Below are 18,576 nucleotides of genomic sequence, written 5' to 3'. Positions count from 1 at the left end.
GGGATTTCTTTGGAAGGAATGATGCTAAAGCTGAAACTCCAGTACTTTGGCCACCTCATGTGAAGAGTTGACTCATTGGAAAAGACTCTGATGCTGGGAGGGATTGAGGGCAAGAGGAGAAGGGGACGACAGAGGATGAGATGGCTGGACTGACTCGATGGACCTGAGTCTCAGTGAACTCCGGGAGTTGGTGATGGACAGGGAGGCCTGGTGTGCTGCGATTCATGGGGTCACAAAGAGTCGGACACGACTGAGCAATTGATCTGATCTGAAAGGGAAAGAGTAAACTTTTCTAAAAGGGTAAATATCCCAGCGAGGTCAGGAGTGGGTGCTTATACCAAGGGTCTCCAGTGGAGTCCTGAGACAAAGCTGAGACCTTCTAGCATGTTCATGTTTTGTCCCCAGGGACAGAGAGGAGGTGGTGGGGAGACAGGGGTGTGCAGTGTGAGTAATTTCACCACCAGTGGGAGACAGGTCCCAAAGCCTGGTATTCCTGGGGTGGAGATGCAGGAGGGAAAATTCACATGCATCACGCTCCTGGGGACTTCAGTGTCTCACAGAAAGATGGCTGCATCCATGTTCCAAAACCAACACAGCATAGACACATTTTTCAAGTCACAAGAGGCAAAATGTGAGATAAAAACCATCCACTTACACATAGAATCCTTGCGAATTATCAATAATATCATAAATCATTTGCGATTTGATGGAGCTAAGCTTCTCCATGGCTGCTGCCCCGCCGTTGTTCTTAATCCACTCCAGGACCAAGCCCATGACATAGATGCTAAAATAGAGTAAAAAAAATACACGTATCCATTTAGATCAGCTTTGCACAAATAACAAGACATCTGAGCAAACGAAAGCTGTACTAAAATAGACTTAAAGACACCATTAGACAAATTAGTTTTAAAAGAGAAAAAATTTCTTTAAAAAGAAAAAAAAAAAAACTGCTGAGGGGACTTCCCTGGTGGTCCAGTGGTTAAGCCTCCAAGCTTCCAGCCCAGGGGGCACCGGTTGGCTCCCTGGCTGGGGAACTAAGATCCCATATGGCACATGGCACAACCAAAAAATGAAAAATAAAATGGTGCTGAGGGCTCCGTGTGCACCTCCCTGAAAGCCCACAGGAACAGAGGTCTTTTGTGGAAAAGACACAGCTCGAGCTGGGCATATGGAGAAGGCCAGCTATGCCCTCTCTACGAGGGGGAACAAAGGTTCCCCAGAGGAATTTGTGTAGACTTAGTTGCTGGGTGTCTAGGTCCAGTGAAGGTCTGGGGGGGATCCCCCCAACTTAGCTGCTGCCTCGTTTATTAACACTGTAACAGGGTGGGGAGGGGAAGACATATAAGAAGCTGGTCCCAGGGAAGCCCAAGATACTGACTGGCTCCTTCATTGCCTCCAGGTGGCTGGAGAACTCTGGTATTTCTACCCCCAGAAGGTAGCAGAAGCCAATGTGTGGCTGCCCAGGGCCACTGGGCAGAGAATGGCCTGTACCCAGAACCATGCGATGGCTCCTCTGGAAGCTTCCCCAGCGGGCTCCCCAGATGGCCCTGGAAGGAAGGAGAAATGGTGTCCGGGGCCAGAGGGGAGGGAGCTCAAAGCAGAAATTATCCGCTGGGTGTTTACAGCCTCAGCTGAAGCTCTCTGGGTAAAGACTGAGAAATAGAGGGGCAGAGGAGACAGAAGAAAGCAAGGGGAGGCAAGCACCATTCAGCAGGCTAGGCGCCCTTTTACTGATCAAAAAAAGTCTGAGGCCAGAGCTGCCATTATCTTATTTTACAGATGAGGAAACAGGCTCAGAGAGCTTGACTCTGCATGACTTTTACATCCAACAAGTAGCTGATAAAGCAAGATTCCAACCCCAGCTGGTCTGATCCCAAAGGCCCAGCTCTTTGCACAATAACAAAAGGGCTCTAGACCCTCAGCCACTATCTCACCTGCCAGTGGGGCGGTCAGGCTGGCACCACAGCTCCGACACAGGTGCCAAGAGCAGCGGCTGCAGGGGCATAACAGCTCACATGTGTGTTCCAGATAAGGCGTTCTCCCACTTTACCGTAAGATGCTCTAGAATTTCCATCTAACCCCAAACTGCTCGATCCCCCAGGAACCACATAAACCCACCCTGCCACATGATCCCAGCAGAGTCACGTGTGAATCCTGCCTGTTCAACAGTACATTTTGGTGACTGGGCTTCCCTTCTCACAGCAGCTGTTTTCCCAGGGTTCCCAAGCTGCTATTTCAGTCATCAAATCACGGCTGCAGCAAAGGCTCAGACCAGGTTCATGGTCCCAGCCAGACCTCAGCACCCACACACTTCCCTCTTGGTGTGTGACTCAGCCCCATATCCAGACTCACTGCCCATGCTCCTGGCTAATCCTAATCAGATCTGAGCAGCACAGTCAGCAGAGAACCCTCCTGTTTTACAAGCTGCCCAGAACTGGCGCCCTTAGCTTCCGTCTACAAAGCCTCAGTGTAAGGCAGATGGCTTGGAAGGAAGCGAGTTCTCCTGGAGACCAGATGCCCCAGAAGTGGAAGGATGTCTGGCCTCATGACTCAGCCGGAACTTCTAATGCATAGCTAACACACGCTTCCACTCCCATACCATCCGAAATCTTCAAAACACAGGGGTCCTAAGATGCTTATGCAGCCTTGCAACTTGGTCTCCATTCTCCCCACTAACCAGGGTATCACTTTTAACTGTTATATTGTCTTCACTTCTAAAATGCCACCAGCTTGGGGCTTCCCTGGTGGCTCAGATGGTAAAGAATCCAACTGCAACGCAGGAAACCCAGGTTTGATCTCTGGGTTGGGAAGATCCCCTGGAGAAGGGAATGGCAACCCACTCCAATATTCTTGCCTGGAAAAAATCCATGGACAGAGGAGCCTGGAGAGCTATAGTCAGTCCATGGGGTTGCAGAGTTGGACACCACCGAGTGACTAACATTTTCACTTTCTTTTCACACAGTGTTAAGTGTACTGTCTAAGCCTGTGCGTTAAATGACTATATAAATCACAGCAGATCCATTCTCTGGAATATCACACCACAATTCAAAGAGGAAAAAAGGCAAGCATTTGTCCTGACACAGCCGTGTTCACAGTACATTGCTGGGTGGAAAAAGAATTCACAAAGCAGCCTGTATGGTAACATTTCATTTGCATAATTAAATATATGGCTCTATTTGCATCTGCCCTGCACAGCAAGCAGTTAGCAGTAGTTTCACCTCAGAAGTCTTTGCCAAGATCTTGTGTTAACTTTTCTAAGCAATACAAAATGCTTTTTGGGCACTAGGGATTAGAAAAGCACCCCAGAAAGCCCTGGAAACTCTCCCTGGCTGTTCTGAAGGACTAAGCCTCCTGGGCAGGCCCACATTCCCATTCTGATAAGAAGGATGGCCTGGGTTAGTGGGGAATATTTTGTTTCTCATTAGCTACTTCATACGATAGATAAAACGAATTTATACTTACAGGTCCCGTTAGTCATGGGAAGTAAATCTGCCTTATAGGGTTAGAAGGGAAGTTTAGGAATCTGTTTGTTTGTCCATAAACTGGGCTTAGTGTTAAACAGAATGTCCACATGGTCCTTTATTCCACCCCAATTCACTGCTCAGGGTTACAGGCAATTATGTGAAGGCCAGTCGTCCAGTTCAGTTCAAACAAACTGCCCAGGGCCTCTGGTCACTTGGCTCTAATTTTATTAGAAAAAAAAAGAGCTTCTTTTTTAACTTGGGACATTTTCAAGGACTTCCACGTGATACAAAGTTCTGAACTGTTCTGGGTGCCTTATCAGCTCACAGCCAGGCCTGGGGAGGGTGTCATGCACAAATCCTCCTCTCTCCATTCAATGCTTATTCTCACTGGGAGAACTACAATTTTCTAATCTTAAAAATACACCAAATGAAATATTAGTTTTTCAAGTCATAGACTGTAAGTAACTGCTCAGTCACACAGATGTTTACTGTTTTTCCTTTTCTCTTCTTTTAGAGTAAAAGAATCCAAGACTCCAAGGGGTGTCCTGGGTCAGAATTTAACCCAATCTCTTTTGACCTCCACATTTATATGATTCTCTCTTTTTTGAATTGGCGTGTAACTGCTTTACAGTGTTGTGTTAGTTTCTGTTGTACAACAAAGTGAATCAGCTATATGCAATTCTGATCAAATCTTATTGTCAGTCCTGCCCTGAGATGGTCTCAGTTTTCACTTTCCTGTTCTGTCTGGAAAAGAAACCTTGCTCTTTTTCTCCCCTTGTTTCTGTGTGTCTGGCTGAGCTCCCTCCTTAGGCAGAAAGGCTCCAGGCAGGGAGTGTCTGCCTCCCCCACCCTGTGCCCCTGCCCCCAGGTAACCAGGTTGACCCTGCACGCCTGACTGGTCAAGGCCCGGGGCGGAGGCCTGCACAGGCGCTGGCAGGGGAATGACCCTCTGTGAGTCATTCAAGAAGGACTTTCTCTCAGTGCCTCCCCCAGGTCTGACTCCAGACATTTTTATTTCCCATTAGACAGACTCACCTGCTAACTCACTATTTCTGCTGACTTTTAATATTAACAGGCTGCATTTTAACATATTCATTACATTAAAAAAAAATTGATTTCAAGGTCACTCACTCACATAGAGAAGGTGCCAGAGGGTAAGACAGCTCATCCTGCTCCCCCAGTCTATGCTCTGATCAGAACTGCTGGCCTTCGGGGCACATCCAGGGCCAGGGCTTTCCCGGCCCCGCACACTTTCTTGCTCCCAGAGCCTCAGTGGTCTCTGCCTCTGCCTGAAAGACTCACACGCCCAAGACCAGACCCTGGCTGTTTGTTCTAATAGGTAAGGACTGAACGCCTCCCAGCACCTCCTGCCATGGTGTGGCCTGGCTCCAGAGCCCCTTCCCCAGGGGACCCAGCTGTCCAGCACTGCTCAGCACAGTAGGGCTCCTTTCCCAGCTGGCCAGTGGTTACTGGTTTGTCCACTACCAGAAACCCCAGAGACAAGATAAGTGGGCAAGACAGGTTCAGCCCTGCCCCGCAATCCCCACCAGGCACTCCAGAAGCACTTTCAACCGGAGTGAGACAGAGTGGGATTGACAGGTGACCAGGAGAAAATACCAGACACCTCCGTTGCCTGAGGGAAGCAGGGGACACAGAGAGAAGAGCTGCTGCAGCCTACGTGAGCTACGCAGAAAACCAGCAACAATTTCCATCAGCATTCCAGCTGTGGAAAAAGCTCTTTTCTTCCTGTGGTAAATTATATGGAAGAAGTGTCTTTCCCACAGGCAGTGCCTCGGAGGGAGACCGCTAACAAAGCCCCAGCCCCCATGTAGCTGAGGCCTGTACTGGCCCAAGCCCCTTTTCATATGCTCTGTTATGAGAGCATCCACCATCACTGAAAAACTTCAAAGAGCAGGACTCCAACAGCCATCTATTCTCCAGAGATGGGACCCTTCCAACACAAACCCACACTGGTCATTTTGCTGTTGAAGAGCATGAAGGCACCAGCTGTACTTATCCAGGCTTTCAAGTCAGACCGCCTGGGTTCAAATCCATGCCACTTCCTAGAAGTATGGCTTTGGCTTCTTCACTTGCAAAACAGGAATAACAATTAGAGTACCTATCTCCTAGGGTGCTTGGGAGATTAAGTGGGTCATACGCATCACTATTTACATCACAGATGCCCTGGAAAGATAAGATAATCTATAAACTCTGGCTCTTATCCCTGCTGGTAAATAATAATACAGCACTAACACTTATAAGCCACTGAGAGCCAGGCATTCACTAAGCACAATTTGGTGGTAGAGGTTTAGACACTACAGGCTCCCCTGTCCATGGGATTCTCCAGGCAAGAATGCTGGAATGGGTTGCCATGTCCTTCTCCAGGGGATCTTCCCGACCCAGGGATTGAACCCAGGTCTTCTGCATTGCAGGCAGATACTTGACTGACAGCTACAAGGGAAGCCCCCAAGCACATTTTAGACACATATTTTAATCATCCAATCTTTATCAGCAACTAATTACTTCTGGAGACACCAGATACACAGATAGATTAAGCAACTTGCCTAAACTCACACAGATTGCTAGTAATAAAACTTATCAGGCTAAATTTTAGGTGTCACAAAGATTTTCACCAACTGCCTGAGTCTGAGAGTTAAAAGACCATAAGGTGGAATAGGCTTACTTTCCCCAAAAGTGCTATAATGCAGACTCTGACTAGGATTAACAGGAAGCCAGGCTAACAGGACCCCTGCAGACTAGGTGAAAAACAGAGAAGTGTTTGTTCCAGCCAGTGTGTCCAATGCCAAGCAGTGGGCTTCAAGCAGGCCCAGCTAGGGAATGAAAAAGGCAGGTAGCCCAGCCTTTGAAAGTTCTTCTCTAAAGTTGCACTGCTTGTTTGAGATGCAGGCATGACACTTCATGTGCAGAAAGCTTTTGGGCTAACGGTGAACCACCAAGGCTACCAAGACCAAACAGAAACACCCCAAAAAAGAAAGGCAAGGAAAGCTGATCAGACAGTGCACAGAGGAGGATGAGGAAGAGGTGAGCTGGGCAGAGAATCCTGAAGGACATCTGGGCGATTAGGTTACCAATTCACAGAATCATGTCCAGCTTCAGAAAGTCACCTAGTATTGATGGGAAATGCTGAGACCCCCCTCCTTCCCTGGTCCCCAGGCCACACCCTGGAGTTACCTGAAACAGGGAGGTGTGTTGTACAGGGAGTTATTTCCAGCCTGCACTTTGTAATCCAGGACCGAGGGGCACTCTTTGAGGGCAAACCCCAGGAGGTCATCTCGGACGATCACCACCGTGACCCCTGCAGAGCCAACATTCTTCTGGGCACCAGCAAAAATCACACCAAACTGCCAAAGAGAAAATGTGCTATTTTAAACGTACTTGGTCATCTTTCATAAATGTATGTCAAATTCCCCAATCTCTTTCTAAAACACAGTTTTTATGAGGAAGTAACTCAATTTTAATCCTGTTCAGAGCAAATTCCCTTTTCTAAAGGAATCTCTATCTGGACAGCAAATCAATACTTGTGAGTTTAGAGCCTGCAGATTATGAATCTGCCTGGTCCTTCTCCCCAGGAAGAGGCCAGCCCAAGCCCACCACTGTGAAGACCTTGTATCTATTCCTATTCACTCTATTACATCTCTTTTCTACCTCCAAACCCATCTTTAAAATAAGGCTGCTGTCCTTGGTGACCTAAAGAAACCAATTTTTTAATCTATTTATATTTGTATAAAGGGACAATCAGAAGACACTGAGAAATGAAACAAGCTGCCCAAGGGAGAAAAAAATTCAGAAAAAGAGATGTTTTAATGTACTTTGGGACAATTTCCATGTAAGATATAGAACCTTCTTCCATGTCTCCCCATGAAACCTTTAGGAAAATTCAGTAGCATCCCACATGGGAGGAGGGGGATAGCCTGGCCCAACAGGAAGAGGTATTTTTACAATTAGCATTGTTTAGAATTGCCAGTGTATGGTAAGTGAAAATAAAAAGTAGGCTATAAACAAAATGTATATATTCACACAACAGAATATTACTTGGCCTAAAAAGAAATGGAGTTCTGACATGCTACCACAGGGTGAACCCTGAGAACATTATGCTCAGTGAAAACAAGCTAGACATGAAAGGACAAATATCGCATGACTCCACTGATGTGAGGTTATCTAGACCAGTCAAATTCACAGAGACTAAAAAAATTATATAGAGAATAGTGGTTGCCAGTGACTAGGGGGAGGAAGGACTGGGGTTACTGTTTAATGGGGACAGAGTTTCAGTGGGAAGAAAAAGTCCTGGAGACGGATGGTGATGAGGATTGTACAATCATGTATATGTACTTAATGACACTGAACGGTATGCTTATAAATCGTTAAAACTGTCAATTTTATAATAAGTATATTTTACCAGAATTTTTTTTTTAAAGGCACACTACCACTTAGTTTGTTTTAACTTCCTTACAGATATCACCCTCCTAACCTGTGCTCCCCATGTTGTGCAATGGTGGGTGCCTCTCCCATTGCCCACCCTGGAGATCCACCTGGGAATCTCATGTCCTGTGGATGCTCTTGATGCTGGGGTGGCTAACGAGGTAAGGCAGGGCTCCTTCATAGCCCCCCAAGTTTGGATAATGCATATCTTCCCTTGACAACAGCAAGAAATTCCCAAGGTGTCAATGAAAAAAATTTCTAAAAGCCACCCTCAAAGGCAGGTGAATTCCCCAAGGAATCAAGTAGGATCCTGTGAGGCAACTGTCAACAAAGGGCTGTGAATGTCCGGATGTAAATATTCTGACAACCAAGGTCGGCCTTTCTCCGTCCTAGTATATGTTAAAATGTCCTTAGAAAAACCAAACTGGGTTCCCCCTGACCCAGGCCTCTTTCAGGCTTTACCTTGGAAACATCCACTGGCCTGGACAGGAAGTTTGAGGACATGTCGCAGACCAGCACTGCTCCCTTGACATCAGGGATAAAGTCAAACTCCACTCCGTGCACAGTCTCATTGGCGCAGTAATACACATAGGAGGCATCCGGGTTGAGGGTCCAGGTGCTCGGATCTGGAATTTCTATCACAGGAGACAAGTTAGGGACTCCACGTTTCCTCCCCTCTTCCCTTAGGGAGACGGGAGCCCACCAGGTACGACACCCCTCGCCTAGCAGGGGAAGACTGATCCCAGAGCATTCACAAGTAAAAGGCATCCTATTCATCTAGTATTACAATCACCACCAGTGTCCTAAAAGGATGCTCCATCTTATTCCTTTGACTTCTACTGGGGGCAAATAATCTTTGAGAATGGTGTGGTAGGTATTTGGGTTTTTCCTTGTCACCCAGCTTCCAACATCCTAGGTCCACGGACAGTGTCCTTTGGGTGCCAGTCTCCCTCACTCTCAGCTCATGTGATTCCAATAGAACCAATTCTACCCACAGCCCTGAAGGGTGAATGCAGTTCAGGCAAGGCCACTTGACTGATTTGGAATGGGACACAGGAGACATGAGACTGTTACTGGGAATGTTTGAGCAGAGGCATTGAAACTTGGGAGAATATAAGGCAATGAGCAGCTGCAGCCATCTTCTAAAAATGAGGGGGCAGCCTTCCTGACTGTGAAGGAGACAGAGGGAGACGCCAGGACCAGGAGAAGTCCCCTCACTGTAGGGGGGCCCTTGATTAAGCCATACCTAAAGCCAATCCAGCCCCTGGGTTTTGCAACTAAGTTAGCAGCCCAGGTGGAGAGGCAAATGGCAACCCATGCCAGTATTCCTGCCAGGAGAATCCAATAGACAGAGAGCCTGGTGGGCTATAGTCCATGGGGTTGCAAAGAGTCGGACACAACTGAAGCCACTGAGCAGGCACGCACACAACAGCCTAGGATCACTCTTTCTGCAGCAGCCAGTTAGTAATCTTAACAGGAACAGGCAGCCAATCTAAATGGTATCAAACAGGGGAAGAAAGAATTGCCCAGGGCAGGGGTAACCTGCTAGCTAAGGAGGGATCACCCACTGGCCAGCATTTCACAGACCAGCTCAGCTACCAGCACTTACTCGTGTAACTCCCAAGTTTGGGGTGGACGATATTCACAGTTCCGAACTTCTTGGCTTCTTCTGCAGCCTTAGCTGACCAGGATCCTGTCACCACATAGTCAGCACATCTTCCTGCTTTCAGGCCAATCAGGTTTAAGGGGACAGCACTGAACTGACCACACCCACCTCCTTGTACAAAAATCACTTTGTAGTTGTCTGGAATGGCTCTGGGCAGAAGCAGAGGTGACAGTAAACAGGGTCAAAGATTGAGAGTGAGTGATGCTCTTCCAGCACTTCACCCTGGGGTGGACACACCATAAGCACAATGGTAAAGCCCCACCTCTGCCTTCCCCAAATCAGTCATTTATCTACTCAATTTCTTGCACAGATATTTACTGTGCCCCACAGTGAAAGTCTGGGCTTCCCTGGTGGCTCAGACGGTAAAGAATCTGCCCGCAACGCAGGAGACCTGGGTTTGATCCCTGGGTTGGGAAGATCCTCTGGACAAGGGAATGGCTACCCACTCGAGTATTCTTGCCTGGAGAACTTCATGGAAGGGGAGCCTGGCAGGGAACAGTGCATGGGGTCGCAAAGAGTCAGACATGACTGAGTGACTAACACCTTCACTCACTTTTCATGTTGAAAGCCTATGGTTACTGTTTTGACAGAATCTTAGCAACACCCTGCTGTTCCTTTAGGGAAGCATTGGATACCACTCTCAGTCCAGCTGGTTCAAGGGTGCCCAATCCCAGCTCCAGGGGATGAGCACATGACCCACACCGGTCAGTGGGGTTTGGTTCTGAAATCTTGGATCCAAACTTCTAGAAAAGAGAAGCTGTTTCTATTGAGGGAAAGAACTTATAGGAGCTAAATCTGCAACCACTGGTGGCCATCTGATAAAGCAAACACATAAAAAAGCAGATCCAGGAGACAGAGGAAAAGACCTTTACATCATGTGAGCTCCTGCACTTTTCTGTCCTATGAAGTAATACATTTATTTATTTACTTAAGCCAAGAGTTGGGTTTCTCACTTGCAACCAAAAGTCCTAAAAGTATATATGTGCTGGTCCATGCTACGAATCAGGTGAACAGTGGAGAAGGATCTTCCATAACCCTTTAGACCTAAGCATGTTTCACCTACTCCATATATATTGAGATTAAGAGCGAAATGATTTGATTCCAGCATGGAAAATTAAGATGATGATTGGGATAGCCACAGGCCATGGAAACTGGACCCGAGCTTTTGAGCAATGTCAGAGCTTAGGAACAGATTATGCAGAAGGCAAACAGCCAGGCGACAGAGCTCCAGAAAAGAGGCTTAAGGAAAGCAGCAAAGAGCTGGGCAATGTGAGAGGGTCTTGGGCTCACCAGCAGGTGGTATGGTGTGCATGTATCTGGTTCTGAGCCATGCCTGCCTATCTCCAGGGCTCCAGAGAATAGCAGAGCAGACAGGCCTTGGGAGGTGCTAACTATCAGGTTCTTGGCAGCTGGGAGGACAGCAGCCCAAAGCAGGATTCCAGGTTTATGTTATTCCGATGCAGTTAACAAGGCCAAGAACTGGATGGAAGGACACCAGAGGTCTGGGTACAGGGCTCCAAAGGGACCGGCCCATACCCTGAGCCAGAAGTCCAGGCTGGGGAGGCTCACAGCCCTGCGGGTCAAATGGCACGCCTTTCGGGCCACATTCCAAGCATTCATGAAGGACAAGATCGCTCCACGAACATACTGGGGACCCAGCAGGCAGCCCCGCGTGCTGCCAAACAGATGATGAGCGCCTCTGACCTGCACATTGTGGTGGGCTTCTAACGCTCCTCAGAAAATGTCATTAAGTCAGCCCCATCTCAGGCATTTTATTAAGGCAATTTAAAGAGCAAGTTATTACACAATTAGTACAAACCCAATTTTGTTAATGAAATAATGCAAGGATGAACCCTAAAACTTTAACAATGATTATTCTTGACTGGTAGGGTTATGGACAATTCCAGTTAAATTTGTGAGTTTTTTTCCCTAAGCTTCCCACCATGAACATGCACCAGTGTTACGAGCAGAAAACAAATAAGTATTGTGTTTCTAAGGTGACCATATTTGTATGTCTATGTGAGTATGTAATGCATAAAACTGTAGCTTAAAGCAGCAATCTATTTAAGAATATAGTTTCCTCTAGGTAAGAAAAGCAGTGCAGATAACTAAGAGAGTTCATTTGAGGAGCAGTTCCCAGAGTTCATAACCCTTAAAATTGCCCAAAGAGTCTGTTAAGAATGAAGTTTCTAAAGAGGCTGTGATTCGACAAGTCTGGGTGGGGCCCAGCACTTGAATTTTTTTTATATCTCTCCCAAGAGGTGATTCTGACAGATTGTATGAGGCCCATAATTTAAAAGCCAGTGAACTAAATTACAATTAATTATGCTGACCACTTGTCATTTAAATCCCTTCTAATCCAATTTAACTTCCACAGTGCTGAAAAATCCCAGATATAATGATTTCAAATCTTTGGAAAAACCACATAAAATAAAAATAAACACACAAATGCAGGATGAGGATCACATTAAAAGCATTATGTACTGATCTAGTGAATCTGGGAGAATCTTTAAAAAGATCTTTTAAAAGAATCTTAAAAAGATGACTTTTAAGAATGAAATATTCTGAACACATAGCAGAATGTAGTAATGCAACATACACCTACGTATATGGATTACCAAACAAGAATAACACAACTTTGTCTTTAAAATTTTATACTTACAACAATTCCCGTACAAGGGTCTCTGTCTTATTGATAATCTTAGAGAAATCTGATGACCTGTGGCTCATTTCTGTGGAAGGAAAAATAAACAAGAAAAATATTCCAGTTCAAAACCAAAGGAACAAAAGTTATTGAAGATGTAACTACAAAATTTGCAAGTAAAATAATAAAGTGAAATGTCAGTTATATTGCATACAAATGATGGACCACACATTTTAAGAGAAAATCCAAACTGATTTTCAAACTGCAAACATTTTAACTTTATTGTCACAGCAGAATGATTTTTTTTCAAGTGGCGATAGTCACTGACTGAGCCATTTGCTAATTTATTCTTCAATCTCTGATTTCTCATCACTTTCTCACAAACAAGAATTGTTTGCAAAGGCTGCCCTTTAGGACAACAGCACAAAACGCCATACTGTGCTGTCCCTTCACAGAAATTTAAGCACATGTCACTTAATTCAAATTAAGGAACAAAATTCAATAGCAATAGCACACAAAGTTAACCCTACGATCTCTTTAATACTCTGTAGCCTCTGGAACTACCAAAAAAGAAAAAGAAAATTAAAGGTTTTAAAAGGTACATTTTAGAACTCAAAAGTCATCTTTCCTAATAACAGAGGGGAGAGAAACAATGGAATTATTAACATGCAAGATCTTCCAAAAAAGGCTTGTATACTTCTATACATTCAATGAGTTCGTGTCTAAGAACAGCAAAAACTAAAAAGAATGTGAAACAATATTATAAATGTTTGGGCACTATTATGCAAATACATAGGATCTTTTGATCTCAGATCCTATGTATAGCAAAAACCGATTATGAAATTGTAAGCTGAGATGTATAAACCCCTCACCAGCATTTATGTTGATTTCAAAATTGCTTTGATCAAACATGCCACAGAAGTTATTAAAATTTAAAAATACATCTACAAATGCCTATGGGAAGACCCAGTAGAAATTTTAGGCTTGATGATGCATTTTAGTCAGTTCCCTTTAAATCCTGGACATTCACAACATCCAAAAGTAAATCTTACCAAGAACACTAATCCCAATTCCTTTGTAGTCTAATAATTCTTTTTGCATCTCTAGCAACACCTAGGAAAAAAAATAAAAGAAAATAAGATGATTTCAGTATGCTATGCACAACTCTCTCTGGACACACAAACTGCAAAAGAGGAGGGGCAAGGAGAAGCTCCACCCGCTGGGTCTGTGAGGAAGCATCTGTCCCTGCCACAGCCAATCCCCTCTCTCTGCCTGTTCCCACCGAACCCCGATGATGCAACTTACATTCAAGTTGAGTATGAAACTATGCAATATGACCAATTCTAAGATACAGTTTTTCCAAAGGCACAAATTTAGAGATAAAATCTCACTTGAAAGTAAAATAAAAATCAAGTAGGAAGTTTTCTAATAACAATTCTTTACCTGTCAATATCAGTTAAAGAATAACTTTGGGAAAAATCTGATTCCCTAGAAAATGTCCCCTTCACAATTGCATTTGCGACTCTCACAACTGCATTTGCCATTCTCTGAAAGCAAAAGCACAAAAATTTCTGGGTATAGAGGACAACAAAAAATAATTTATGCCCAAATTAAACTGATAACTCAATTTTCCATCTTTTTGGTCCACTGGAATGGGTGGGTTGGGCAGGAAGTAGGAAGCACTTGCTGTGAATTAAGACAAGGCTGGGATGCTTCCCAGGTGGCGCTGGTAGTAAAGAACCAGCCTGCCAAGGCAGGAGATGCAAGAAGCATGGGTTCAATCCCTGGGTCGGGAAGATTCCCTGGAGGAGGAGACCCAATCCAGTATTCTTGCCTGGAGAATCCTATGGACAGAGGAACCTGGCAGGCTACAGTCCATAGGGCTGCACAGAGTCAGGCACAACTCAAATTACTTGGCACACACACATACACCCATGGGGGTACTGATCGCCCCCTCAACAACAGCGCTGAAGGTGATAGTCTCATCCCCAGTGTGTAGGTGAAGAATCTCAGCTGAGTCGACAAAAGAACTTAACTGCATGTCCCTATCCAGCCCTTTGACCCATCTTGTAAGATCACTGCAATCCCATAAGCACATTCTGCCTCACAAGAGCAACTGGATAGGTGGGACCCATCTTATGGCCAATCCTTCAGTGCCAGGAAAGGGGGGGAAGGGCAAAGCTCATTCTCCACCCACTGCCCCCAAATACACAGCTCACTTGCTAGAGAGGTGCCTCATTGTTATTTTTCCCAAAGGCAAGTAAAAGGCAAATTACTGCACACTGAAAAGAAAAACACCTATTTCATTTATATATGTATGTATACACACACACACACTTTAATACGGGCCTCCCTGGTGACTCAGATGGTAAAGAATCTGCCTGCAATGCAGGAGATCCAGGTTCAATCCCTGGGTTGGGGAACATTTGCTGGAGAATGAAATGGCAACCCACTCCAGTATTCTGGCCTGGAGAATTCCATGGACAGAGGAACCTGGCAGGTTACAGTCCATGGAGTCTCAAAGAGTTGGACACGACTGAAGCAACTTAGCATGCACACATGCACACATATATGTACTTATTTCGTCTACATATTTCATACACATTTCAGTAAGAAGAATAGAAAGTCCTTATCAGAGATGCATGCTGCAGCATTTACAGGAATGAAATGACATAAAATTTGGAACTAGCTTAAAATTTACCTAGAAGCAGAAGGGGAGAAAGAGAGTATAGGGGAGGGAGTGCTGAAACAAGATTAGCAAAGTGTCCTTAGTTGTTAAATCTTGGCTGGGTCTATAAATTTCATTATATTATTCCCTCTCTATCTTTGAGTATGAGTGAATTGCCATAAAGTAAAAATATCAGAAAGAAAAGCTGTAAAAATGTATACAAAATAGGTGAGACAAACACTTTGTAGAAGCATCTTGCCATCAAAGGAGGTTGCCTTAAAAAATACCAGCTAAAGATCTCATATAACATAACCTAAACTAGATCGCAACTTTGTATGAAAAAAACATTTCAGCAATAAAGAAAGAATTATACAAAAAAAAAAAAAAAGGAGGGTTAAGAATTTGTCATCGTTTTTGTTGGACACATTAGCACTGGCTGATCAAACAAACTTATAGTGAATCCTTTTCTTTAGTATAAACAAACATCTGTGATAGAGTCATCCTTGAACTTCTTTTCAGACTCCCTTCCTCTTATAGAATTCTCTTATAGTATTCTCTGAAAAGAACATCTATAAAGGTTTATAACCAAAATCATTATAAAAAGCTTTAAAGACTTCTACCCAAAAAGCATACCCCTCTAATCAAGTGAAGTTTATTTTTTTCAAACTGAAGAATGCAATAATTTTGTGGATCACAACCAATATTTTTTTTAATGAACTAGAATAGACCAAAGAAGAATAGAATATAAAATTGTGTATGTTGTAGTCATCAGGCTAAATACTTCATAAACTTTTTGTTTTGATTATGTGCAGGTACTTGCTCACTTTGTGAAATATATTTTTCATTATGGTTCAGCCAAAAAAAGTTTGCAAAACTTCTCTAATCTTTATAATTCAACTAACTCAAGAAAACACATAAATAGAAACAGCTGCCCCCTCACAGGTTAGAGAGCACATATGAAGGCATAAATCCTCCAGGAAGATAAATAATAAGTAATTGTATTAATAATAACAATTATCTTTATAATAAATGCAGAACAAATTACACAGGAAACAAATATGCAAAAGACTCCAAAACACGGAGGGTGAAAACCAGTGAGGGTAGCAGAAACTTTTGCATATTTGTGACAGGAAATCTCACCTATCACAGACTGCAATAACTAAGAAAAAAGTAAGCCCTGTACTCTCAGCTACTATGAGCACTGAGAAAAGCAAAATGTTCTTTACCGTCTACAATTATAAAAATTCTCTCTTCTTAGGACAACACAGAGAAGGCTCTGGCCCAGGGATATTTCCACTCTGTTTAACAATAGATAATTGAAAGCACTTGGCTATGTCTCATGTTGCTACAAGGTATTATCAGAGTTATCCCGGTTAGAAAACGCAAAATGTAACAGCAGGGGCAGCTGGTCAACGCGTCCAAGGCACATTAGAGACTAGGCCTCCTTCACAGCTGGTGGGGTGGGGAGGAGAATGGGAGTGGGGGGAGTGGGTATTGAAGGTTAGGGAAGGAGCTGGAACCCGGCTGGGGGCTGGAAGGCAGGGAATGAGTTACACTTGCACTTGAAAGGTCTGGTAATGGCCCGGGGGAGGATTCAGTCATTCATTTGCTCCAGAACAAAATGAAGCGAACTGGGCTAGCTGCCCAGTGCCTACCACAGCTTGAATATTAGAATGCCTTTAGGGTACACGCCAGTACAGGGAGGAGAAATCTATGCATGAAACAGAGCAGAGAAAAATAGGTTTAGGGACGGGTGGAGTCCCTGAGAAGCAAAGCGGGAAAGGCTGGGCTGTACTGAAGTCTTTCAAACTTACATTTTTTGAAAAGCAACGTTTCCAAGTGCTAGCTGAAGCCAACACTGCTCCTGAGGGGTTTTGCACGGGCCTCTAGTTTACACTTCGCTCCAATTAACACGATCTCTATTCACCACTCATTCACCATGTCCATTCACACATCCACTCAACACTGCCTGGCTCGAAGCACTGCTGGGCAAGGCGAATGCACAGTTGAGACTTTTTCTTTCCCGCCGCACCCCTAGTCCGACCCGGTTGAAGGCACAGCGCCTGAGTTTGCAGGTGTGTTGAGCAGCGAGCCAGCACGTCCCCGGCGGGCCGAACTCAGAATGCGGCGCACCAGTAGCCGGCGCCAGGGGCAGCTGAGCAAGCAAACTTCAAGTTTCCTTCTCCAAAGTATTCTTCCAAAGGCCCACCCGCGACATATCCTGAACTGGGCGTGCACACTCATGCAGAGTATTTAGGGGACTCGGGGAGGGTAGAGGGGATCCGAGCCCTCCACGCAGGGATGCACAGCCACCAACGCGCCTGCTCCCGCCTGGAGCGCCGTCCTAGCGCGCGCTCCCTGGGACTTACGGAGCGCGGCAGCTTGGCAGGCCCGGGTCCGAAGTTGACCACCGGCATCAGAGAGTCCATGGTGCTGCTGCAGGGACGGCAGGAGTCAGCCGGAGAGGACCTATCGATTGAGCAGCGCAAGTTTGCGTCTGGCGAAGACTTTCCGCTCTCTTTCAGTTCCGAGAGGCGCCAGTAGCGGCCTGCACTATCGCTGGCCGTGCGCTGATTGGTTTGCGCAATGGGACTCTCATCCCCCATTGGTCGTGCTTCGCAGTCACGGCTCATGAGCAGTTGCTCCACCTCGCGTTTTCTGTTTCAACCCTTTTTGATCAATGCAAGGCACGCGGGAGATTGCACCAGCCTGTCGGCTCGGCTGCTTGCCCGCCCGACAACCGTGGGCGGCTAGAAGCGGTTGCCCTTGCCAACATGCGTTGGCACTTCTGCACCCTTGAGGCCGGTTCCAGTCCTCCAACCCTGACCTCAGACTCCGTGGGCTGCATGGGGAGATGCGGAGTAAATCATTCCTCACCCCCATCCAACTACATCTTCACCAGACCGTAGACTGGACTGTGATGCATTTGTTTGAGTCAGCAGTCATTAACTCACTAAACTTTCTTAAGCCCCCCCGCCATGGGCGCCAGATACTACAGGGGAGAGGCAGAGCCCCCAAGGATGGAACTGCAGGGTGAAATGGGCTGGGGGTGGGTGGGTGGGAGATGAGGTTCTCTGCAAAACATCAAGGGGCCAAGGCTTAAAGCAGGATTAAGAGACGTGTGTTGCCAAGGACGCTGAGAGGAGCTTTGACCTGGGAAGTCTAGCTGCTTCCCAGGCAAGTCCTTTTAAGTTGCTGATTCTCCGTTTCCCCTTGTGAAAAGAGCGAGCTGGAACCTGGCATTACCTCTCGGGTTTCGCAGGCGCTGACAAACTGTGAGTTTAGAAACGTGAGGAGATATTAACAAGAAAGCGATACCTCTGGGGAGCGTCAGCCCAAGCCAGGGCCAGGCACAGGGCCAGCACAGCTGAAACTTTTCCACAGAAGTGTTCTTCTCAGAAGAACTCCAGTGAAGACCCACATGGGACTCTGAAATAGGGAGGCCCCCTTCCTGCAAGAAAAAAGTTCCTTCGAAGTCTGGAATTTCATCATTTGTTTAAAATGTGAATTTTTCCTTCTACTCTTTAATTTAACCCAGTTTCTTATTAAAATATTTTCCCAAATCTTTGAGCAAAACTGATACACCAGGAATACACAGAATGCCTGTTCTGCGGCTTTCCACCATCACACCAGCCAGTGTCAACCACGCTAGTTTGAAAAGGTTTGTAAACTGACAAGGTTAGGACTTTTGTTT

At 45.5% G+C, this 18,576-nt stretch overlaps 1 protein-coding gene across 3 annotated transcripts in view; it reads right to left on the bottom strand.

Annotated features, from left to right (window-relative positions):
• LOC104996776 (phosphoserine aminotransferase) overlaps positions 1-17,546 on the bottom strand; it is a 29,340-nt gene extending 11,794 nt beyond the window's left edge. For all 3 annotated transcript variants that reach the window (XR_826241.1, XR_826240.1, XM_010851140.1), the window contains exons 1-7: positions 17,252-17,546; positions 13,267-13,327; positions 12,233-12,302; positions 9,514-9,719; positions 8,367-8,539; positions 6,657-6,826; positions 656-784 (exon numbers count right to left, since the gene is read on the bottom strand). Coding sequence is in view for 1 of the 3 variants with exons in the window: in XM_010851140.1 (XP_010849442.1) it covers positions 656-784; positions 6,657-6,826; positions 8,367-8,539; positions 9,514-9,719; positions 12,233-12,302; positions 13,267-13,327; positions 17,252-17,515 (1,073 nt within the window). In the remaining 2 variants the exon portion in view is untranslated. The remainder of the gene's footprint in view (positions 1-655; positions 785-6,656; positions 6,827-8,366; positions 8,540-9,513; positions 9,720-12,232; positions 12,303-13,266; positions 13,328-17,251) is intronic.
• Between the last annotated feature and the right edge of the window lie 1,030 nt (positions 17,547-18,576).

This window comes from Bison bison, unplaced genomic scaffold, assembly GCF_000754665.1.
Source record: "Bison bison bison isolate TAMUID 2011002044 unplaced genomic scaffold, Bison_UMD1.0 scf7180017864298, whole genome shotgun sequence".
Classification (NCBI taxonomy): domain Eukaryota; kingdom Metazoa; phylum Chordata; class Mammalia; order Artiodactyla; family Bovidae; genus Bison; species Bison bison.
This window is presented reverse-complemented; position numbering and strand designations above follow the sequence as displayed.